This window comes from Marmota monax, unplaced genomic scaffold (assembly GCF_021218885.2).
Source record: "Marmota monax isolate L192 unplaced genomic scaffold, Marmota_monax_Labrador192_F-V1.1 WCK01_AAM20220418_F8-fsc00055, whole genome shotgun sequence".
NCBI classification, from domain to species: Eukaryota; Metazoa; Chordata; class Mammalia; order Rodentia; family Sciuridae; genus Marmota; species Marmota monax.
In genome coordinates, this window is record NW_026695205.1 from 6,746,685 (window position 1) to 6,773,074 (window position 26,390).

The 26,390-nt window shown below is 44.6% G+C and overlaps 1 protein-coding gene across 4 annotated transcripts in view; it reads right to left on the bottom strand.

Annotated features, from left to right (window-relative positions):
* The window catches only part of Dnm3 (dynamin 3), a 450,337-nt gene that overhangs the window by 220,507 nt on the left and 203,440 nt on the right, over positions 1-26,390 (bottom strand). For all 4 annotated transcript variants that reach the window (XM_046430283.2, XM_046430282.2, XM_046430281.2 and 1 more), the window contains one exon: positions 12,195-12,308. In XM_046430283.2, the coding sequence (XP_046286239.1) occupies positions 12,195-12,308 (114 nt within the window). The remainder of the gene's footprint in view (positions 1-12,194; positions 12,309-26,390) is intronic.

Sequence of the window (26,390 nt, forward strand, 5' to 3'; positions counted from 1 at the left end):
TTAGCACGATGTTTTCCACCTGAAAAAAAAAGTTATGATATTTCGAACTAAAATAATTTAGATATCTTGGTTTAATAAAACTATTTCTCATTGAAGGATAACGTATAAACTCACAAATATTTCTTTTTGTTTTTTCAGGTTGCATGCATCATTCCTTTAATTGAGCAGAGTAAACTGGATCAAATTATTTATGGGAGAGAGGGAAAGCTATACAGAATTAGAGTAATTTTTAATTTATACCAGGATATCCTTTGTGAGTGAATCACTCTATAATTACTTTCTGTTGCACTGAAAGAAAGTAACAACAACACAATGATACCTTAAGGTACTTATTTTTTGCATACTCTAACCTTATATATTTAAATAGCAGCCAGGTTTATTGATGTTTTTGATTCTGTCAAGACAAAAAAAAATATTCTTCTGATCAGCAGTGATGGCCAGAAACAGAATCAAACACTGATTTCTTAAAATCAAGCAAATGCATAGGAAATTGCACTCATCAGTTCTTTGTTAAAACTTTAGTCACTACGTAAAAATGTAGAATTGTTAAAAGTGTCGTTTTTTTTTTTTCAGTCTCTGAAAAGCATTTTGCTCCCCATAAAATTTGTTTGCTATTTTCTCAGAATTTTAAAATTAAAGGTAAATAACAAACTATTTGTTTTCTTTAAAATTCTTTGAAAAATATCCTAACTATATACTCCTTGGACAATAATGTAGCTTTTGTTGTTGTTGTTGCTGTTGTTTTTAAATCTCTCTTATTAGAATTTTTACTGCCTGGATATTTTGATTTTCAAAGGGGATGGAAGTTGTTACTTATGTGAATTGATAATTTGTATTAAAAGAGCCAGAATTATATTTTATATCTACATATTTAACACCATTAATTCTTTCTTATACAAATTACAAAGAAAATTTTCAAAGGGTCTGGTTTTAATTTTTGGAAGTGAAACGAATTTTCCTTTCCTGTGTTTAAGGTGCTATTCGTAACTATACTGCACAGTGTGAGCTGCACTGTGGGTGAAGCTCTCCAGTTTGCACCTTTGATTCCTGGCATGACCCTGGAGTTAATTAGGAGGTGCATAACTTAATCCCACAACTGCCTTTTGTTTAGCTTTCACAGACATACTTAGAAAGTTTGCATTTAAAAGGAAAATGAGAAATTTAAATAAATTCCTGTTGTTTACTATGATATTGGTAAAAAAAAAAATATATATATATATATATATATATATATATATATATATATATATTCCCTTGAAAAAGCCCATTATCAAAGCATCAGATACCAAAGTGCATTGGTTGGGCTGCCAAATACAATAGGCTCATAAATTATTTTGAGAATGGCTGCTGTTACCATGTAGATGACAATTTTCTTTTTCACAGGCAAGGTTATGGTACTTATCTACTACAAGAAACATGTATAAACATGGTCTTTATCTTTAACTTCAGCATTAAAATATGCAAAGTTTTCGTGAAGAGGAAAAACATCTGGTTCAATTACTCTGAACTCTGACTGCATTTGGGCCAGTTATAATAGGAATTGGATTTAAGAATAAACCTTGTGTTTAATCTTTTCTTCCTCCCCCTTAAAATTTTAATGTGAGTTTTCTGTTACACCAATTATTTATGTTAGCACATTTGGAACAAATGTATATAAGTGTACTTTCTGAATAAAGTCAAAAGTCTAACTTGTTTTTAGTTCCATAATGTTTTAATGTTTAATTCTATTGTGTGTTTTTCTCCCTCTCCCCTTACCCTCCCAAATCACCCAATCTGGAAAACAGGCTGATTGTGTCTGTCCATGAGCAAAGGACACCTGAAGGAACCAAGGGCCTGGCTGGACAGAGTTGTCACGTGTCTGCCTGTCTACACTTGCTGTGCAGAACATCCGCTCACCTGTACAGCAGGCACAGACAGGCAGTCACATGACAACCCAGCCTGAGTGACCACCAGCCATTGAGACCAAGCAGCCCTCACACCATAGCATCTACACCAAGAGCTGCAACCAAAATGAGGGGCTCGGGCCTGGGGTTTTAATCTGTTGGCTTAATACTTAACTCGTATGTATTATATTATTATTATTATTATTTTATTTTGATTCATATATTAAAACACACCAAAAGTAAAGCAAGTCGTGCTATGAAATATAATAAAACCCATTTCTGAAAATGTTCCTGTGATTTCTATAGTTCTGTTTTCCTAACTGTTGTCAGTAAATCACCACCCTTGACACTTATTGTACGTATCTTTGTAGCATCCCATAATCAGCATAAGAAATCCATATATCAGAACAACATAACTTCAGTCTGATGTTTGACAAAGAATAAATTATTCCAATACTGCTAAACCCATAAACAAAGAATCGTTTTCATTTTCTATATCATGACTTTTTCTTCGGGGGTGGGGGGGAGGCTGGGGCATGAAGAGTAAGGAGAAAAAAGAAAAAAGATAATATTCCAGAGGATCCAGTATTCTGAATTAAGAGACTGCCACTCTGGTCTGGGAAAGGACGGTGATAAAAAAATTTTCCAATATAATTTTCAAATTCATTAAAATAATTGCTTCTCCTCTTGATAGATGGAATGTCAAAATTGAAACTTCAATATTTGCAAAAATATCGCAATGCACATAGATTTACTACTGGGTCATGTTTAGCTAAGAAGCGGCTCACACTACATTCCCGGAGTAGAATTTATGGGCAGCGCATTCACTTGGAACACAAGCCTTCTATTCACTGTAAACACTCACTCCCTTGAGATCTTTGGGAAATTCAGTATTTTCATAAGCACAAGGGACGAATGTGCATCGTTGCTCCCTCATATCTTTTGAGGAGATATCCAACTTCCATTTATGCACTGTTCACTGGAGTAAAACAGCAGGGCAGGTTTTTGTATGGGAATATTTCTCTAACACTTCAGGGCAAACGGTGGGAAGATGGGTAAAATCAGAAATTTGACAGCTTGGATTTGGTTCATCAAAATGTTTTAGCTTTAGGTATTTAAAATTAATTTTAATCTTTTAAGCTTAAATAGGTCATGAGGCTACCCCAAATTGTCTATTTTTTTTAAAATGTAATGATCAAACATTTTAAGTGTATGTTTTAAAAACTATTTTCCATTCAAATGTTTTATTTTTAAAGTGAAAAGATTTAGTATGAAGGATAAAGGCCTCATAAGGTTCCAAAATTTCTGAACGTGTGATATTTAAATCAAACCTGACAATATGGTTTTTTTTAGGGAAAAAAAAATTTAAACCCTGAGTGATGGGCAAGACTGTGATGTAAAAATAGGATTAAAGCTAATGTCTTGCATTTAAACAATCTGCAGTTACAGAAATACACCATCTGCTAAAATCCACTTGTGCTTCTCCAAGACTCATTGGCAAGGCAGGGTTTTACCTTAAATAAAATGCCCATGACTGGCCGACAAAATATGAAACAATCCTTCACAAAATGTAAGGTATAAACAGAAAGACAATGTAAAAGTGCCCCAAGAATTATTTACACAATTTCACCTGATTTTAAATGCTTTACTCAACCTACAGCAAACACTGTCTACAGAAGTTCACACGCACAGTCATTCCATGGTGCCCAGAGAGGCAGCCCAGGACAGAGCTGGAACACCCTCGGGTGACACAATAACCCAGGCAGAACCTTAGGAACCTGCTGCAGACCACCACAATCCCAGGAGGGGTGGGGAAGAGATTGATTCCAAAGTGAAGCACTCATCAAGCATTTCCTTTGGTAAAACATGAAGTTAATAACTTTTTGAAAAACTTATTTTTAAACTTACATCTCAAAAAAATCTTAAAATAATGTTTCATATGCATTTTAAATTAAGGCACATTTAATTTTTTTAACTCTTCTGGGAAAGGGTAATATAAAAGGTAATAGGGTCCTTCCAGTCTAAACTTTTGAACAAAACAAACAATGCATATAGAGGAGTGGGTTTGGATCTAAAAAAATATTTTTAGTTGTAGATAGACACAAAACCTTTATTTATCTTTATGTGGTGCTGAGGATCGAACCCAGGGCCTCACATATGCTAGGCAAGCACTCTACCACTGAGATATACCCCTAGCCCCCCGAATGCATATTTAATAAAGCTGAAATAGCATTGGCCATTATAGTTTATTAAATGATACTTTTTTTTTTCAAAATTGCAAATCTTTGGATAATGCCAGAATGTAGAAATGTTTGCATGAAATAATCCGGCATTAAAAAGCATAAGATAAGATCGTTTGTGAAAAAAGACACAACTATGAAGATGAAGAATTTTAAGTAATATAAATGAATTAAGTTCAGTATTTATTTGGATTTTTTTTTTAACTATCCAAGTTTGGGCTAGGTAAAACATCTCAAGGATGGGAGCAGTGTTCACAGGCTGGATGCTGACCTCCTGCCTCACAGAGGGCACAGGCCTAGTGGAAAGCAGGCACCACCTTGAGAGCCTCAGACGCAGAGGGCAGAACCACATCAACATGTCTTGTCCTCAAAATCCGGACCTTCCAGGCATATGGCTGCCACTATGTTTCCTGTCACTGAAGCAACATTTGTCATCAGTTACAGCCACACAATAAAAACAATACTAAATAAATATCCCTATAAGGGGAATTATATAATCTCCTTATCAAGCCATCCAAACATTTCAACCCACAAAAATGAGGCCTGTAATTTCTTATGAGTCCAAAGAATGTCTAATTTTGATGGAGATTTTGGATTTTCTTCAAAAAATGTACGGTTTAGTACATTTCCATGGGAATTTGGTCCTTTCCACTTTCTGAGGAGTGGTCCAGGATGATGTCAAACTTTACATTGGGCTTGAGAAACAGAATATTGACTAAGTGCCTTTACTATGAAAAAATTAATAGTCCCTTCTCTTCAGACATTTTAACTGGCACAATTTACACACACACACACACACACACACACATATATATATATATTTTATTCATTTCTCATTGATGTTAAAACTTTAGAGCCAGGTGTGGTGGTGCATGCCTGTAATCCTATTGGCTCAGGAGACTGAGGCAGAAGGTTTGCAAATTCAAAGCCAGCCACAGCAACTTAGCCAGGCCCTAAGCAACCTGGCAAGATCCCGTCAAAATAAAATATAAAAAGGGCTGGAGATATGGCTCATTGGTCAAGCACCCCCTAGGTTCAATCCTTAGTAAAAAAAAAAAAAATTAAATAAATAAATAAAGTTCTTTTTTCCTCGAATCAAAGCAGATTATTCCCCTAAAATTTATATTTCAGACTTAGTTTTAAAGAAAGGCCATCACTTTGTTCAAATTTTTATGTTAAAATATTAATGTAAATCATCTAGACCAAAGATTCTTTTGAAATGACAGGCTCTGTTTTATTCCCATGCCTTGCCTTTTTCTAAATTCTCCCCAAGAACTGTGCAACATATATTTATGTGGGAAAATAACACTGAAAAATTGATTTTTTTTTTCGTTTAAAGGATCTTCAATCCAGAAGTCATGTTTCTGAGTCAGAGAAGGAGGAGAAAATCCACGAACCTTCTGTGATGAAAATTAACACAAGTCCAAGATGACCTACTCTAATGGTGATTCTACCCAGCAGTTTGATAATTCGGTCAGGCACCTGCTAACCCGCAGGCTGATGAATGCTGCGCCTGTCCACCCACTTGCTCCACCTTACCTCTGCTAGTCCATATTCACGCAGCACCTCCTCCCGGCACTGCAGCCACTGGTGGGCCAGGGGCACAGAACAAGTGCTCCTGAGCCCCTGAGGCTTGCTGACTGTGCATGGGAGGGGGGTCCTGAAGAACCCCTTGGCTCCGCCCACTTCCGTCAATGTCACTGGACTGGCCCCTCCCAAGCCACCATGGCTTTTTACCAGTAGGCCTGGTAAAACAGCTCGCATCAGTTTTGCCCTCTTCAGTCAGTCCCCCAAGAGACAACCCGGGGAGTCTGTGAAAACTTCAAGTCTGATCATGAGACTCTTGCAGTTAGAAAGTGGAACAGCTCCTCGTCACTCTTAGAATTAAAGCCCTTCACATCCAGGCCCTGTCTCTCTGCTGCAGTCCCTCTGGGTTGAAGCCAGGTCACCAGGCTCACTCCTGTCACGAGACATGAGCACAAACATTCTCTGACCACTCATCCCGTGACCCCCACCCCAGACACTCTCTGGCTTTATTTTATCCAGAGCCTGTAATCAGCCTCTGGTAGGTTTTTACTGACTTTTGTGCTTTCTCTAGTGGAAAACATTGCTCAGAAGGGCAGGTACATGAAATCCTTACTACTCATTTTATCTTGGGGTCAGGATAGTGCTGCTACGCAGAAAATAACTACTGGAAAACATTCAGGCAATTAGGAGCACAGCACTGGCACACAGCAGCTGGCTGAGTTGCTCATTCTCTTTGAATTTCTAGAATGGAGAGTGTCAATGAAGGGCTACTTAGGTCAGTGCCTGTTCAACTATAAATACTCAATACTTGTGAACCGTCACGGTGACAGCCATCGTCATCAGGATCCTCAGACTGGAAGCTGGCCTTCATCAGCTGTAACAGGTGGAAGGGCAGGGGAAATGCTATTGCCACCACAGCTCTGACCTCGGCTTCCTGCCCCCTGGAAGGCCGTTTGGCTTGGCTGGACATTCTGATCTGCTGGGAGCCTGCAGTGAGTGCTGGACTAGATGTTGACAGGGGAGCTGATTTTACCTGTATTCACAGAGGAGCACCTCGAGTGTGGGACATTCCAGGTTGACAGCACTGAGGGAGAGATAGGCGGTGAAGAGAGAAACAGAAACAAGGCTAAAGCTGCCAGTAACACCCTGACTGGGGTCCCCCCTGGCTAAAAACTGCCATGCAGAGGGACATCTGTTCTAGTTGAGGTCATCTGCATTGCTGTACTTCATCCCCAACTCCTTGGTAAAGTAGCACCAGTGATCTTAGGTTGTTATTTGATAGACATCAAAGAGCTAAGTAAGTACCACCTGCCTCAGATCAGAAAGGAGACCTATGGACACAAGGCTGCATGTCCAAGCTCTGTCCTCACCCCACCCTGCAGGCCCTCGGGGTACACACACTGGCACAGTGAGCTGGGGAAGATGAACCAGAAAGAGGCCATGCAACCCCTGGAAACGGGCTCGGGGCCATTTGTGCAGGAATTTCCCAGGTCTGGGTTTTTGCCACATGAACTAGATAGGAGGACAACAAGGCTTTGACGTATCCTCTCAGTTATTGCTAACTAATTGTCTAACCCTGTGAAAGATGGTGTACTTCTTTGTGTTATGGAAAGCTCCAATCTTGCAGTAATGTTAAGATAACAAAAAACAGTCAAGTAGATAGCTGAATGATGGCTACTCTAAGTTCACTGCATTGGGAAGACCACACGTGAAGACTTACCATCACCTGGGACGTGGGCAGCAACCTTTCTATGAAGGTCATCTATCAAAAGTTAAGTTATCGTGTTGTAAAGTACTGATTCAAAACGTCCAGTCCACAGATTCGTAGGGTGGAGGTGGGGGTTGACGCTTCCATCCAAAATTCAAGAGTAGGGCAGATAGATCCAGTTCCAATGGGAAGAGATCAGAAAAATGCTGCAGTCTTACTACTACAGTTGTGCCAACTGTAACTTAAAATTATTACAACAGCTGCCAGCTTAGGAACAAACGGTGAAGACACAGGAGACGAAGGCAGGAGGGGAGGCAGTGGGGAAGGTCCTGATGGAAACGTGGGAATTGAGCTCCCTCCTGTTATGTGAACCTCAAGGCTCTCTAGTAAGAAAATCCAGATCCCATGCATCGTATCTCACACAACATGACATGACACAACGTGGAAACTGGCAGACACTTGAGTGCAAGAATGACATTACATGGGAGAGGAGTGAGGTGCTACTTTCAACGGCAGGAATAAACATACCAGTGTGATGCTGCAACCGTGTAGGTATGAGGTGCCCCCAGAAGCTCATGTGCAAGAATGTCCAGAGGTGAAATGATTAGGTTAAGAGAGCCTTAATCTGATCGATGGATTAGTCCACCAATTACTGATTAACTGGGGGCGGGGGGGGGCTGCCTTTGGGATTTACATTTGCCCTGGTTAGCAGAGCTCCCTCTGCTTCCTATTGGCCGTGTCCTCCTGCCGTGGTGGTCTGTCTCACCTCGGGCCCAGAGCCACGCAGTCAATGGGCCATGAACTGAGCCTTTGAAACCCTGAGCCAAGAAACAAATTTTCCTCCTCTACAATGTTTTTTTGGTCAGCTCTTTTGGTCACAGCAACATAAAAGCAAACTAAAACAGATGCCAAGAGCACTCATTAACACATGATTTCTCCGAGTCCTACACAGTCCCTTTGAGATGCTCTGCTGAGCAATGTCAGGGACAGTGAAAAGACTGAGGTGAAGGGAAGTGACCCAGCACTGGCAGCTCCTCACAGTAAACCCGCATCCACCAGCACCTACCTCCCCTCTCCACGGCACTGGGCGTGTGGTCTACAGGGCCTTGTGTTCAGCTGATGTCATCCTGGAAAACTATATGAGCTATTGCTTCTTAATCACAAATGTATTTCTTAAGTCATTTATTACAAACCTGTCATAAGTTAAATAAAACCATATACATTTGTGTGATATGCTATTTACTGAGTAGCCATTTAGATTTCAATGTAAAGAGACCAGTCTAATTACATAAGAAAGCAGAAGGTTGGCACATATAAAAATATTAAAACACACTATGAAAAGTTGATTATAAATTTATCACTGAATAAGTGAACAAATCTACAACTTAATGACATTTCCCATGTCACCTTACTTGACTAAGAAATGTACCAGGATTTCCTAAGTGTGTGAGTGCCCTGGGCGTCCCGGGTCCAAGTACAAGCCCTCGACTCACCACCAACCAACCGGCTCCAACACTTTAGTTAAAATTCCAGCTTATTTCCACAGGAAGATTTTAAATCGCGGTTTTCGGGGTGGTCCACTGAACCCAGGCAATCCACACATCATGAACCGCAGCAGCAAGACCTTCGTGGAACCTAAGCATCGTTTTAGACCTTGCTGCCCACGAATAAGTGTCATGAGAATTCAAGGCCAGCCTAGGGTCCCTCCTCTGCGCCTGCCCCTGAGATCTCCTGTGGACCTCCTCTCCCCAGACCGTCCCCCCAACCTGGGCTCCTGGCAGATCCTAACCACCCGGGGAACCTGGGCTCCCGAGTAAAGGATGAACAGCGCTGACCTCTCCTTTGCCGTGGTGGTGGCCTTGAACCGTCGGCAGTAGCAGGAGAAGCAAACAGAGCAGGGTAGAGAAGGACAGAGGTGCCACCAAGGAAGGACCAGCTGGGACTGAGTGATGCCCACGCTTTGAAGGCCACAGTCATTCTGGAGTCAGGCGTTTGTTTTGAGACTCCCCGTCTTGTTCCTTGAGCAGGTTCTGAATGAGTAACTGCAGCCGAGGAGCCAAGAGCAGCTGTAGCTTTGCTGGCCTGACGGTCAGCGCCCCACCCCTAGGTGCTGCCCACCGCTGCTCACCACCCTCTCCGCCCGCGCTGCCACTGAGGTTTCCTAGCCAGCCACCCCTCTGCTCTCACCACCTCCACACACATACCCCACCCTGCCCACCAGGCGCGACCCAGAGCCCCAGCAGTCTCCTAGTGAATCCGATCGTGTCACACCCTGGTGGAACACCCAAAGACCTTTGATTATCCTCCAAATAAAGTCCAAACCGTTGAGCGGGTCTTAAAGGCCTCCACCCTGTGCCTCTGCCTTTAGTTCCTGCTCCTCTCATCCACAGCTCCCGGTCCTCGTCAGTTCCCAGCTCCAGGGGTTTCACCCTCTCTGCTCCTGCCTCTGGAATGTTCCTCAGCAGAATCTGCACAGCTCCTCGCTGCGCTCTCACAGGTATTATCCCTTGCAGTCACCCACCTGAAGGCCCCTCCCCTCACTTTCTCCCTCATGGCCCTATTTTAGTTTCTTGAGGGCGCTTAACGTCTGACACAATATTTTCAGTCTTCTTGGTGGGTAGATCCCCGTAGAACCCAATCTCGCCGGTCATTTCCTCCTCCCTGACATGAGCTAAATGGAGAACGCTCCCCTTCCCTAGAGGGTCTTCATCTAGATCGTGCCATGCCAAAGGCCACCCTTTCCCTCCCCTCCTGTGGCCCAACCTCCCTCCACACTCAGACTTCCTTTTTTTAAAAAAAAAAAAAAAAATTATTTTTTGTAGTTGTAGTTGTACACGATAACTTTATTTATTTATATGTGGTGCTGAGGATGGAACCCAGGGCCCTGCCCATGCCAGGCAAGCGCTCTACCGCTGAGCCATAACCCCAGCCCCACACACACAGACTTTCAATAGACTGGCCCCCGGGTAATAGTACAGCTGCGCACATTTACCTTTTATTTGCTGGAATCTGTGAGGGAGACTCCGGGGCAGCGATTTTGTAGACAGTTGTCCTGCGTCTTCAGAGGAGAGGACTGGTGCCGTGAGCTCACCAAGCTGCCAGGCTTCCTCCTTCCCCACAGGGAGCACCAGGCACCTGCCCATGGGCTCATCCCAGGACCCAAGTGGCCAGATGAGAGAACCCTACAGCTGTACTCCCTACCGTCCTGCCACCCAAGTCCTCGCAGGCCCTGGTGGTAATGCCCGGGACCTGAGACATCTGGAGGTCATACCAAGAGTCCTCAGGGCCGGGGCAACACGGCCAATCCCAGGAAGCCCTGGCTTCTCACCCACAGTGAGGGTTGAGGGCCTAGGCTCGCCACCAAGTGAGGGATCCTCAGCAGCACTACATGTCCTGCCATGGAGGAGCTCAGTCCTGGAGAAACAACCTTACTAGAGTCTTTTTCTTGCCCCTGTGTAATGGAGAAGGACCTCAAGACTGATACTGTGAATGTACACAGATGGCCACCTGAATTGTTGGGGGGAAATGTATCTAAAAGAATATACCCTAGAGCAACTGAAGAGCACAGAAGATAATTGATCACCAATTTTTTTACACCTAGGAGAATGTCTCAGAGCTCCTCAAGTTGTGATCTGCAAAAGTAGAGTCCTAGGGGCGTGGAGTGTCCAGGAAGGGGGAGAAACCACTGCCTGTCCTCAACCGCCACCTGGCCCAGTCACCTTCTGAGATCAGTGACATAAAAATTCAAACCTAAGCTTCTGAATACCAATTTTCTTTTCACATTTCTGTAGAACTTGAGTTCCTCGACTGGAGAAACTTAGTGGCAATTGACTAATCGTACAATATTTTCTCAATTCACTATTGCACACAGAGCCTTTGGGAAATGGAAAGAATCATAAAACATGAGACTTCTCCTCTAAGAACTGACAAAGGTACCTTCAAATATTTTCAAAAGATCCCAAGCTAAGATGGGAAGGGCCTTTAATTCAGAAACAGGCCCTTTATAGCCAAATGAAACTGAGATAACCTCACCTTTACGTGGCTTTGTTATCAGACAGTATTCTTCAATGTTTGCATGCTACGATATAAAACCCAAACTTCTTGGGTCAAGACCAGAGCTTTCAAAATTTCCAAAACTGTTCAATTCATGCCCCCCCCCCAAAAAATTTACCTGTGTCACTTTAGAGCACTTTAATGGTTCTGTAAGATTAACACAACATTTTCCTCCTTTAATAGTAAGTCACAGGATCAGCATTATTAACATCTTAACATAAGCCAGAACATAAGTACCATAATTTAGCCTTTTACAGAGATATTGAATTCCCAGAGAACAAAATGTGTATAAACAGTGATCGGGAACTCACTTAGAGACCAGTGAAGTGAACGTTTTCAAAATTTCTTCATTTGAGACAGATGTCAAAGCACCAGTTCCAAAACACTTTACCAACTCTGTGTTGGTGTTGGCTTCACTCTTAAGGTGTTTCCTGGCTTAGGTCTTTCCAACGCATTATAATGAAAACTGCGTTCACGTATGTACCAGTACCTTGAAAGTATCATAAAGGAAGTTTCCAATCCCAACGCCTGACCACGTCTCTTCACGTGAGCAAGATATCACAGCACCAAAGAAATAAACAGGAAAAGAAATCTGAGGAAAACACTGTGGAATCAAAACTCTGTGCAGGGAAAACCGTGTCTCTTTACATAAACGTTCCAAGCTAAGTCTCACTGACAGAGAACCACTGTGGCTGGAAACTGCATATATCGCAGTCGCGATTAGTTTAAAATTGGAAATGCTTTAGTAGGAAGACTCTGTCCCTCTGGTCATCCTTGGCTTACCTCGTCATCCTTGTACCACGACAAGCTCTCGGCAGTGAGCACGAACCAATAACCCTTGGAGCCTCCTTTCATGATGCCAATGTTGCTGATGGTGAGCCAGCCCTTCCGGATCACCTGCAAGAGGACAGACACCAGCACAGGCGCTCAGTAAGACACAAGCCAACGGAGGTCGGACTCAGTGAAGTTAGAAACGAGATAGAAAGGGCAGTAAGACAGCACCGCTCTCCCAAAGCTCAACTTCTATTTAACCCTTCAAGAGAGTTCATCTGAGGGAATTTTGGGGAAGATGGCGGCGAGGGGAGTGCATTGCCCCCGTGTGCTGCTTCACTGTGTGGGAGTATGACAAGTCAGGACGGCTAAAGGATATCTTGTTAGGAATTTCTAGCAATAGTGGGGTGCTCCGGAACCTGGAGGAAGGATTTCCATCGCACGAGGATCGGCTACGGGGACTCAAACGCGAGAGGTTTGTCGCACGGAGGGTAACACTGCTTATTCAGCAAATCGCCCCGCGGCTAGAGTCTGCAGCGCGCGCTGGGAAACGAGGAGATAGCGACGCAGGGATACAGCGCTGCAGTTTCTGCCAGCCGCGCAAGCACCTTACTCAGGGCTGAATTCTGGGTTCGAGACAGGGGAAGGAAGCGGTCCATCTCGGTTCTCCACACCGGTCAGACCACAGAGGAGGCCAGCAGCCACCATGTTGGAAAGCTGACGTCACCATCCCTGTTTTCGACTGACCGCAGCTCATTCAGCCATAGAACAGGTAATTTCAGGCTGCCATTCGCCTGCGGCTTGCAGACAGATTGCTAGGGTTCAGCGCCTGGGTGCTTCCTAGAACCTGATCTTATCGGAGCGAACACCGAGCGCGGGGCGGCCGAGTTCTGGCTGGACCCTGCTCCTATCGGAGCATACACCAAGCACTAAGCGGCCGAATTCCGGCTCCCGGAACTGAGCCCGCGGGGACTGCTTCTTGGAGCCTACACTTATAGGAGCTTACACCGAGCACGGAGCGGCCGAGTTCCGGCTCCCGGAACTTCCCTGGCCCGGGGCTAGGAGCCCGCGGAAACTGCTTCTCGGTCCGGGTCCTGCTGAGGGCCGTTCAGGACTCACCCGTTGCTTTGGTTGCCCGGCAAGGGGAACGAAATGCTGCCATTCGCATAGGATACCAACATGGCAGAGATCTGACGTCATCAGAAAGCAGCGGAGGAGAGAACTTCATCAATACCAGCGGCAACATAAACAGTTGGTCTCCTGGTAGGGGGGGTGAGGCACAGACACCCGAGTCTCCTCAATTTGTCATCGAGCCAGAGGGGAGGAGCCGGGCCGCCGCCAGCGCCCGGAGCAGGCCCAGCGGCTCGCCAGCGTGGTGACCGCGTGACCCCAATTGGAGAGGGGGCGGAGCGGAGCCGCCACCCGCACCCGCAAGGTGGGCAGACTCGCGACCCAGTGGTACATGGGCGTGGTAGGAGGGGCAGGGCAGAGCCGCTGTTCGCGCTTGCAAGGTAAACAGACCTGTGACAGCCTGGCGGGTCAGGCCCAGTGGCCTGCCAGTGTGGTACACACGTCACCCCAACTGGAGTAGGGGCAGAGCAGATCCTTCTCCCACGCCCGGATCAGGCCCTGCCGGTGTGGTGGTCACGTGACCCCAATTGGAGTGGGGGCGGAGCGGAACCGCCACCCATGCCCGCAGGGTGAGCAGACCTGTGACCAACCTGCAGATCAGGCCCAGGGGTCCGCAGGCGTGGTAGGAGGGGCAGGGCAGATCCGCCGCCCGCGCCTCCAAGGTAGGCAGACCTGCAACAGACCGGCGGATCAGGCCCAGGAGCCTGCCGGTGTGGTACACACACCACCCTAATTGGAGTAGGGGCAGAGCAGAGTCGCCGCCCGTGCCAGGAACAGGCCCAGCGTCCTGCAGGCGGGGTAGTCACGACACCCCAATTGGAGTAGGGGCAGAGCAGAGCCTCCACCCGTGCCCGAAAGGTGGGCAGATCTGCGACCGACCAGCGGGACAGGCCCAGTGGCCTGCCGGTACGACAGACACGTCACCCCATTTGGAGTAGGGGCAGAGTAGAGCCACCACCCATGCCTGCAGGGTAGGCAAACCTGCAACCGACTGGCGGATCAGGCCCGGTGGCCTGCCGGCGTGGTACACTCGTCACCCCAATTGGAGTAGGGGCAGAACAGAGCCGCCGCCAGCGCCCAGAACAGGCCCAGTGACCTGCCGGCGTGGTAGCCATGACACTCCAATTGGAATAAGGAGAGAGCAGAGCCGCCGCCCGCGCCTGCAGGAAACATACGCAAGCAGTATGAAAAGACAAGGAAAGAAAGGACCACAAGCAATGCAGGTCAACGCAACTTTAGAAGAGGTAACAGCTGCAGCAGATGGAATGTCAGATAAAGAATTCAGGATATACATGCTTCAGATGATCTGGAGTATCAAGGAAGACATTAAACAGCAAAATCAGACAATGAAAGATCACTTCAACAATGAATTACGCAAACAAATCCAGGAAGCAAAGGATCAACTATACAGGGAGATAGAGGTTATAAAAAACAAACAAACAGAAATCCTAGAAATGCAGGAAGCAATAAACCAACTTAAAAACTCAATGGAGAATACTACCAGCAGAGTAGAACACTTAGAAGATAGAACATCAGACAATGAAGACAAAGTATTTCAACTGGAAAAGAACATAGACAGCTCAGCAAGACTGTTAAGAAACCATGAGCAGAACATCCAAGAAATATGGGATAACATTAAGAGACCAAACTTAAGAGTCATTGGGATACAGGAAGGTACAGAGCTCCAAACCAAAGGAATGAGCAGTCTATTCAATGAAATAATATGAGAAAACTTCCCAGACTTGAAGAATGAGACAGAATCCCAAATCCTAGAAGCCTACAGGACGCCAAATGTGCAAAATCATAAGAGATCCACACCTAGACACATTATAATGAAGATGCCCAACATACAGAATAAGGAGAGAATTTTAAAAGCTACAAGAGAAAGGAAGCAGATTACATTTAGGGGTAAGCCAATCAGGATAACAGCTGATCTTTCAACACAGACTCTGAAAGCTAGAAGATCCTGGAATAACATATTTCAAACACTGAAAGAAAATGGGTTCCAACCAAGAATTGTGTATCCAGCAAAATTAAGCTTCAGGATGGAAGATGAAATTAAAACCTTCCACGATAAACAAAAGTTTAAAGAATTCGCAGCTAGAAAACCATCTCTTCAAAACATCCTCGCCAAAGCATTACAGGAAGAGGAAATGGAAAATAACAATGAAAACCAACAGTGGGAGGTAGGACAGAAAGGGGGGGAAACTAATCAAAGAGGAAAACAAACCATGTTTAGTAACAGAAATAAACAAATATGGCTGGAAGAACAACCCATATCTCAATAATAACCCTAAATGTTAATGGCTTAAACTCACCAATTAAGAGACACAGGCTAGTAGAATGGATCACAAAACAAGACCCAACAATATGCTGCCTTCAGGAGACGCATTTGATAGGAAAGGCATACATAGGCTGAAGGTGAAAGGTTGGGAAAAATCATATCACTCATATGGACTTCGGAAACAAGCAGGAGTGTCCATACTCATACCAAATAAAATAGATTTCAAGCCAAAGTTAATCAAAAGGGATAAAGAGGGACACTACATACTGCTTAAGGGAACCATACACCAACAAGACATAACAATCATAAATATTTATGCCCCAAACAATGGTGCAGCTATGTTCATCAAACAAACTCTTCTCAAGTTCAAGAGTCTAATAGACCACCATACCATAATCATGGGAGACTTCAACACACCTCTCTCGCCACTGGACAGATCTTCCAAACAAAAGTTGAATAAGGAAACTATAGAACTCAATAACACTATTAATAACCTAGACCTAATTGACATATGTAGAGTATACCACCCAACATCAAGCAGTTACACTTTTTTCTCAGCAGCACATGGATCCTTCTCAAAAATAGATCATATATTATGTCACAGGGCAACTCTTAGACAATATAAAGGAGTAGAGATAATACCATGCATCTTATCTGATCATAATGGAATGAAACTGAAAATCAACGATAAAAGAAGGAAGGAAAAAGCATACATCACTTGGAGAATGAACAATAGGTTACTGAATGATCAATGGGTTATAGAAGACATCAAGGAGGAAATTAAAAAATTCTTAGAGATAAATGAAAACACAGACACAACATATCAGAATCTATGGGACACATTGAAAGCAGTTCTAAGAGGAAAATTCATTGCTTGGAGTTCATTCCTTAAAAAAAGAAAAAACCAACAAATGATCTCATACTTCATCTCAAAATCCTTGAAAAAGAAGAGCAAAACAACAGCAAAAGAAGTAGAAGGCAAGAAATAATTAAAATCAGAGCTGAAATTAATGAAATCGAAACAAAAGAAACAATTGAAAAAATTGACAAAACTAAAAGTTGGTTCTTTGAAAAAATAAACAAAATCGACAGACCCTTAGCCATGCTAGCGAAGAGAAGAAGAGAGAGAACTCAAATTACTAGCATACGGGATGAAAAAGGCAATATCACAACAGACACTTCAGAAATACAGAAGATAATCAAAAACTATTTTGAATCCTTATACTCCAATAAATTAGAAGATAGTGAAGGCATAGATAAATTTCTTAAGTCATATGATCTGCCCAGATTGAGTCAGGAGGATATAGAAAACCTAAACAGACCAATATCAATTGAGGAAATAGAAGAAACCATAAAAAGACTACCAACTAAGAAAAGCCCAGGACCGGATGGGTATACAGCAGAATTTTACAAAACCTTTAAAGAAGAACTAATACCAATACTTTTCAAGCTACTTCAGGAAATAGAAAAGGAGGGAGAACTTCCAAATTCATTCTATGAGGCCAACATCACCCTGATACCTAAACCAGACAAAGACACTTCAAAGAAAGAAAACTACAGACCAATATCTCTAATGAACCTAGATGCAAAAATCCTCAATAAAATTCTGGCGAATCGGATACAAAAACATATCAAAAAAATTGTACACCATGATCAAGTAGGATTCATCCCTGGGATGCAAGGCTGGTTCAATATACGGAAATCAATAAATGTTATTCACCACATCAATAGACTTAAAAATAAGAACCATATGATCATCTCGATAGATGCGGAAAAAGCATTCGACAAAGTACAGCATCCCTTTATGTTCAAAACTCTAGAAAAACTAGGGATAACAGGAACATACCTCAATATTGTAAAAGCAATCTATGCTAAGCCTCAGGCTAGCATCATTCTGAATGGAGAAAAACTGAAGGCATTCCCTCTAAAATCTGGAACAAGACAGGGATGCCCTCTCTCTCCACTTCTCTTCAACATAGTTCTGGAAACACTGGCCAGAGCAATTAGACAGACGAAAGAAATTAAAGGCATAAAAATAGGAAAAGAAGAACTTAAATTATCACTATTTGCAGATGATATGATTCTATACCTAGCAGACCCAAAAGGCTCTACAAAGAAACTATTAGAGCTAATAAATGAATTCAGCAAAGTGGCAGGATATAAAATCAACACGCATAAATCAAAGGCATTCCTGTATATCAGCGACAAATCCTCTGAAATGGAAATGAGGACAACCACTCCATTCACAATATCTTCAAAAAAAATAAAATACTTGGGAATCAACCTAACAAAAGAGGTGAAAGACTTATACAATGAAAACTACAGAACCCTAAAGAGAGAAATAGAAGAAGATCTTAGAAGATGGAAAAATACACCCTGTTCATGGATAGGCAGAGCTAACATCATCAAAATGGCGATACTACCAAAAGTTCTCTATAGGTTTAATGCAATGCCAATCAAAATCCCAACGGCATTTCTTGTAGAAATAGAGAAAGCAATCATGAAATTCATATGGAAAAATAAAAGACCCAGAATAGCAAAAACAATGCTAAGCAGGAAGTGTGAATCAGGCGGTATAGCGATACCAGACTTCAAACTATACTACAGAGCAATAGTAACAAAAACAGCATGGTACTGGTAGCAAAACAGACGGGTGGACCAATGGTACAGAATAGAGGACACAGAAACCAATCCACAAAACTACAACTATCTTATATTTGATAAAGGGGCTAAAAGCATGCAATGGAGGAAGGATAGCATCTTCAACAAATGGTGCTGGGAAAACTGGAAATCCATATGCAACAAAATGAAACTGAATCCCTTTCTCTCGCCATGCACAAAAGTGAATTCAAAATGGATCAAGGAGCTTGATATCAAATCAGAGACGCGCCGTCTGATAGAAGAAAAAGTTGGCTACGATCTACAGTCGGTGGGGTCGGGCTCCAAATTCCTCAATAGGACACCCATAGCACAAAAGTTAATAACTAGAATCAACAAATGGGACTTACTCAAACTAAAAAGTTTTTTCTCAGCAAAAGAAACAATAAGAGAGGTAAATAGGGAGCCTACACCCTGGGAACAAATCTTTACTCCTCACACTTCAGATAGAGCCCTAATATCCAGAGTATACAAAGAACTCCAAAAATTAGACAATAAGAGAACAAACAACCCAATCAACAAATGGGCCAAGGACCTGAACAGACACTTCACAGAGGAGGACATACAGTCAATCAACAAGTACATGAAAAAATGCTCAACATCTCTAGCTGTCAGAGAAATGCAAATCAAAACCACCCTAAGATACCATCTCACTCCAGTAAGATTGGCAGCCATTATGAAGTCAAACAACTAACAAGTGCTGGAGATGATGTGGGGAAAAGGGTACACTTGTACATTGCTGGTGGGACTGCAGATTGGTGCAGCCAATTTGGAAAGCAGTATGGAGAGTTCTTGGAAAGCTGGGAATGGAGCCACCATTTGACCCAGCTATTCCCCTTCTTGGTCTATTCCCTAAAGATCTAAAAAGAGCATGCTACAGGGACACTGCTACATCGATGTTCATAGCAGCACAATTCACAATAGCAAGACTGTGGAACCAACCTAGATGCCCTTCAATAGACGAATGGATAAAAAAAAATGTGGCATTTATACACAATGGAGTATTACTCTGCATTAAAAAATGACAAAATCATAGAATTTACAGGGAAATGGATGGCATTAGAGCAGATTATGCTAAGTGAAGCTAGCCAATCCCTAAAAAACAAATGCCAAATGTCTTCTTTGATATAAGGAGAGTAACTAAGATCAGAGTAGGGACGAAGAGCAGGAGAAGAAGATTAACATTTAACAGGGATGAGAGGTGGGAGGGAAAGGGAGAGAGAAGGTAAATTGCATGGTAATGGAAGGAGACCCTCAGGGTTATACAGTGGAGGGGGTAGAGAGAGAGGAGGGGAGGGGAGGGGAGAGGTGGGGAGGGGGGAGGGGGGAGGATGGGAAAGGCAGCGGAGCACAACAGACACTAGTATGGCAATTTGTAAATCAATGGATGTGTAACTGATGTGATTCTGCAATCTGTGTATGGGGTGAAGGTGGGAGTTCATAACCCACTTGAATCAAAGTGTGGAATATGATATGTCAAGAAATTTGTAATGTTTTGAACAACCCACAATAAAAAATTAAAAAAAAAAAAAGAGAGAGAGAGTTCATCTTCCAAATGCGCAGATGACCAGGGCGAAGTCTCTTCCACTAATGGATAAAAATCTCAGACTCATATGGATGGCGGGAACAGATTGACTGAGACACACAGGAATGGAATTGAGGCCGCCCAGCACACTGGTGCCAGGCCTGCTCACGGCTGCTGGAGTCTAAACCGCGTGGCCGCCTGGCTGAGTGACCGGCTCCCATGCCCACCGCTCCTCTCCCCTGCAGCCTACTGCTCCATTTGGCCGCCTGGTTTGCAGCTCATTAGGATTCACAGCAGAGGCTGGCAGCAAGTGGTGAGAAGCAGGAACACACGCCAACCAATTAGCCCCTTGTTAACAGCCGGGAGTCGCCTGAGTGAAGGAGAAAGCTGAAATTATAAACTACAATGAAAAGTGAGTTTTTTTTAAAAAAGGCCTTGGCTTATTCATTGACTTCTAGTTATTCACCAGGCACAAAACATGGGGCATCTTCACAATAATTTTTAAATAGATTTCCAACTTTAAAACATTAGCAACCTGGACTACCCATTTGACAAAAAGCACAAGTGGCATTTAAAGGAAATGCATTTTTTCCCCTCACAGTAGTTGAGAATGAAATTGTTTTCCACATGGCATAGTATGCCGGACCTCTGCTAGGCGATTTGACTGTCAGAGAACCAGAAATGCAATTCTGCATGGAACTGTATGTTGTTGTTCTAAATGTGAGTAGCTGTCCTCTGCCCAAATCCTTCAATGTCCTAGAGATCCCGAAACATCAAAAGTGACTTACTGAATGACAGTCAGTTCCTAAAGAAGATGAAATGCTCTTATAATCAGACTTCATTGTTATAGTGCTCTTAGGTTTCCTAGTGGGGAACGAAGGCCAATCCTGGGGGAAATCTTGGAGTTGGCCAAGGCTCTCCCGCCGATCTTCCACATCCGCCACGTTCCCAGGCTGCCACCCACAACCGGCTGTGCCAGCATCTCCTGGATGCCTGTCCTCCTCTCTAGAGTTCCATTGCTTTAAGAGAACCCCAAAGGACATCCTTCTCAGGTCCAGACTAAGGAAGCTTCCTCTGTTGATGAGAATCGCCCCTTCTCACTCTCTACCGTGGGAAGAAGGAAGCGGTACATCTCAGGGAAATATCTCAGGTGACCTCTCTCTCTAGTCACAGGGGTACTTTCCCTGGATCTCGACCCCTCTGAATGGACCAGGATTCATACGCACGAAACCCAGGAATTTACAGCTGAGCTTACTCCCCAGGGGACTCCGACTCCTGCCAGAGTGTGAAGACCACCGACCGCACGTGTGTGTCCGTTCCCTTCGGGCGACTGACCATCTCTACATTTCCAGCAGGAAGGAGAGAGTTCAGTTATTTCACACCAGTTTGTCACCACGCTGCCAGGGCTCCGTGCCATGTGGCAGTCACAGTGCCACTGGAGGGGACTGACTATTCGCCAGGCGTCTTCCACGTTCTCCACCACCATTTCGCCTGCTCTAGCACACGTGGGCTCCATCCAGAGGAGCCCGGGGTTCAGCCCAATAAACATTCCCTCAGCGCCTGCCACCTGTCGTGGTGAGGAGAGTGTGACGATGTCGCCGTGCATGCTCTCGGCACACCGTACAGCTGGGGGTGGGGAGGCAGGAAGTACTCAGTGCAGTTGTACAGGAGGAGCCAAGGGCAAGGAGGGCATCCCACCCCTTGGGAAGTGGCCACAGGCCTGCCTCGAGAAGGTGGTGCCCCGGAAGGGCAGGAGTTTGCCTGTCTGTTTTCCCTAGAGAGGGACAAACAAGGACAAAACATGAAGGAGCCACCTAGTGCAGAGGAGGAGGAGGGATGAAGAAGGCGGGCAGACCTCACACCTGGGAAGTGCCACACTAGACTTCAGGTACCTGAACACAGGTGCTTCACCCATACAGAGCACGTGAGCGAGAGCCACTGTGCGAGAGGTTAAAAAGCAATGAGTCTACGGCAGACACAGTCCACGGGACTTGGAACAGGACTGTGGGGGGCGTGAAGGAGAAGACCTAGAACAAGCCGGGAGGCCTCTGTCCACGAGCCACGACGCTTGGTCATGGAGCCCTATGACCAGTGTCAAGTGAGATGTGTGACAGCAAAATGCACACTGAATATTGAAATTGAATACAAAATATTTCAAATATCTGGTTCGCTTTTTAACGTGGCTACCAGAAAAATTTAGATTACCTATGTGGACCACATTTCATTTTTATTGGACAGTGTGGTGTTTCAGAATGATTCTGAGACTATTGAGTCTACTCTTTTCTAGAACCAACCACTCTAAAGCTCAGAAGAAACAGAGGAAGAGGACCCCATTTTAGAAAGCAGGAGTGTGGGTGAAGAACTCACCCAGGCCACGCTGGATCTGAGGTACTTTGAGGAAACCCATCTAGCGTGGCCTGACCTCTGAAGCGAATCAGGGAGGTTAGGACTGGAGATGCAGGCGTGAGAGTCCCCAGTCTATGCGTCAGGGGCAGTTAAGACTCTCAGCAAAACAGCAGAGGTGCATGCTAAAGAGCTCTTGAGAGACTGAAAAGCAGAAATAAGAGCAGCAAGGTACTCTAAACAGAACGCACCGGGAGGCTGTAAGTGCCTATCGCCCTCAAGTTGACAGACTGATTTTGGTGGTTTTAAATGTGAATCCAAACTTGGCATATTTTATCCTTCTCTGTGAGGGGATCCTGTAGCCAGGATTTGCATTATTTTCTAATTTTATTTAGCCTTTTCCTCCTCTATCCCCTTACTTTCCTTTGTTTTCTTTTTATTAGTCTCCTCCGAGTTCTGACCATTCTTGCTCATGGTCTGTCTTTCCCTCTCATTCCACTGTTTTACCTCGATTTCATGGTTTCTCTCTGTCTCAATTCCTTGGTGAAAAAGTATGTTAGGAATCGTTTTGCCTAATTCCTACTCTGAGCCAATTGTTATTGGGGAAAACTGTGGAACGTGCTTTCTCCTATTGAAAAAGGATCAGAGCTTCTTAAACTTTCCGTGACAGCATCTGGCCCACTGGCTGTGGTCAGTGCCACACACATTTCCGTGGATGCCCTTGAGGGCACAGGACAAGTGCACCCTCAACATGGAGCCGTGATCCTGGTCTTTTCCTCTCCAAGCGACACATCACAAGATCTATTGGCAAAGGTCCATCAGGTCCTGAGGGTAATCATGAACCCACTCTGATTCTTTATGTAAATCCTTTGTGTACATTTTTTTTTCTTTTTCAGTGTTGAAGACCAGACCTAGAGCCTTGCACATGGGGGAAATGAACCAGCACACGTTCCAGTTATTTTTCTCTGCACTGTGAGAAAGTAGGCTTGCCAGGGTCTGTGAAACCCGTATGTTAAGGGCAAACAGACTCCAGCATCTGGCCAGAGCACTGCCTTGTACAATTAACACACAGATAAGGGATAAAGTTATTGAAGGAAAAAAACGTACATTTGGAAAAAATCCAATGTGGTCGAGGCCTTGAACTTTGTTTGTAAGCAAGGGGTTTTGACCTTGGCCTTGCTTACGGTAGACCATGCACATTTTTTTCAGCCATGCAGCTGGCTTTTAATTGTTGCAGCCTGAGAAGAGGTTGAAAACCAGAGGCCATTCCGTAGTTTGGCCTTGGGAGATTATAAAAACTCACTCATGGGTTTTCGCAACAGATGAACAGCTGCTTCTATCAAGACCGTTCACACGCCCCAGGGCCTACCTGGGCCACTGCTGGGGAGCTGAGGTCCGTCAAAGGCAGGCCAGGCCCGGCACCCAGGGGAGACTTCCCACTGCACGCAAGGCATCCTCAGCACACAAGCTGCCTGTCCCTGAATTTTAAAATTACCAAAATCAGTCTATCAGCTTGAGGGCGATAGGCACTTACAGCCTCTCAGCGAGTTCTGTTCTGAGCACCCAGTGAGCACAGCAAGCCCAAGACCCTGCAGAGGTTTTCCAAGCAGGATGCTTTGAGGCCAGAGTGTGATTGCAGGGAGTCCTCTCAGGTTGAGGCTACTGGGCCTCAGAGGTGAAACTAGAGCTTCTACTTTCCTGCCATAAGCTAGCTGAGGTCCTAGGGTCTAGGAGCATACACAAGGCCTGGGATAACTGCTCTAAAGACCAGCGGATTGTTTTATTGCTTCTGTGGAGCTAGGGCCGGGACCATCTTTCCTGTCCCACCGTTAGTTCTATTTGTGAAACAAGTGTTACGGGTTGGAAAAGTGTCCTCCAAAGGTGCATGTGTTAAAAGCTTGGTTCCTGGGGTGGCACCCCCGGAAAGTAGTGGGCCTTTAGGAGGTGGGGCCTAGTGGGAGGTCGTTGGGTGGGAGTGCCCTTGAGGGAGAACGTGGGACCCCCGCCTCTTCCTCTTCTCTGTTGCTTCCTGCCTCATGGAGCAGATGACTTGCACTCCATGTACTCTCACCACGATGAGCTACACCCACCAGAGCCCAAAACTACGGGGCTGATCAATCCTGGGCTGGAACCATCAGGACCATGAGACAAATAAACTTTTTTGTTTGTTTGTTTTATAAGTTAACTGCCTTAGGTATTCCGATATAGTGGTGGGAATCTGGCTAATAGAGCAAGGAACACAAGAGACTATTTCCACTTCAGAAGCCCAGAAGGAACATGTAGTTGTGCAGGCCAGCTCAGGGGCAGCTGCTGACGGCATCCCAGGGCCACGTGGACAAGAGAACCTCCTGGGCTGAGGCTGTCAGGAGAACAGGAACCGAGGGGCCACTCTCCTTTGATGTTCTACAAGGGCTTAGACTCTGCACGCTCCTTTGTGATTATAATCTTTGGATTTTAATTCCTGGGAACTTCATAGCCAGAGGGGGTTTATATTCACAGTGAGGACATGTCTATTTTGTTGACATTTTATAATACGATTTTTATATGATTTTTAAATAAATGATGTCATTTGAGCATGGCATGATCTTTGATGGGCTATGGAAACAACCTGGCTGAACACAGTTTGAAACAAGAAATAAGACACTCAACCTTCAGTACTGAGGCCTTAGGGTGCTCTCTTGACCTCTGTCAGAGCCTTTTGTCCACTAGCAGATGCCCAGAGAAGCCATAGTTAGCTTTGGGGGAGTGACTTCAAGAAGAAAGGAGCAAGACTGGTCCCGACTACTGACCATCCCCTAAAGGGGCTAGCCACCAGATTAGTAATTATATCCTGGGGAATTAAAAGTAGAAGGTTGAGAGAACAGCCCAGGGTTGGGTGACTCAGGGGCACTCTCGTTTTTCCTCACGCATCCCACCCCAGCAGGAAAAAAACCTGCCTGTATAGACTGCAGATCTGGACACAGAAGTGCAACCCAGGGCCATCGTCTCCCCTGACTCACCCCACCCATGAAGACTGGGGCGCATGCCTGTGGCTGCCAGGGATGCATTCACTTCTGGAAAGTATCTGAAAGTCTTTCTCACCTACAGCACTGATAAGTCGACCAGTATCTCCTAAATGCCTGCAGTGGACCACGCACTGTGCCAGATACCTGGTGATTCCAGGTGAGGGCCGCCATGTCCAGGTGTGTCTTATCAATGACTTGATACAACGAAAACAATAAATATTCACATGTGACAGCTAAGTTTATGACTAGGGTAAAGATGGAGTGAAAATGAGGAAATGAGGTGAAATCACATAGAAAGGTTTAAGGGACAGTAAAATTAAGATGCTAAATAATCCGGTATTTGACGCAATACTATTTGTTTCAAGATACTATAAAATCTGTCACTGCTACGAATGGTCTGGCTATGTGACATCTGCGTGTTTGGACATAACTTCACGGCTTTGGCTTCCCAGGAAAATAGTCTCAAAAGTACCTCAGGAGGCAAGGTTAAGGGTGTGATTCGATTCCTTTTCTAGGAATTCAGGGATGACAGTAGTAGCCGCATTCACTCTGTGCCAGGTATGGTGCTAAGAGCGCCACACGCCGTCTTTTAATCCACATGGTGATCCTGTGAGGGAGGAGCGGTTTTCCTTATGGGGCAGCCCCTGAGTGAGCAGCAGCAGGCCCCCTCTTGGGAGCAACACGCTGGGTGCCACTGTGCCAAGCACCCTGAGGGGGTTCGGCCTCTGAGCATTTGAGTGACATGAAATCTCTCCAGTGGGTTGCCCTTGTAGCTCCAGCCTCCGCCCGTAGCACACAAAGATGCCGGACAGTGTGCTTTCTGATGGCAAGCAACTGGAAGCAACTTATTGGTCGAAAGGAAGCCTGGCTGAGGGGTCAGGATATAATCCCATGACGTTAAGTTCCTCATAGCGCGGGCAGGGCATTTCTGCCAGGTGTGCTGACGCTGCAGGCAGACTGGGAGTGGCCCCTCGGTGACGTGGAGGGTTTCTTCATTTGTAACTTAGGATAATAATAATAATAATACCTGTGACAGAGCTGTTACGAGAATCTCGAGTTGAAATATGGAAAGGACTTAGATCGGTATCTGTTATTTTTATGCCTGATATTGTTTCCATTATCTTTGTTAATGTGAGAACAGAAAAAAGAACGGCACTATGAATGACAATGTTTACATGACTGAAAGAAAACTGGTGGCAAAATACAAAGTCGTATTTATTGTTTTCCATTTCCCTGTCCTTTCCTCTACTTTCCTGTGATAA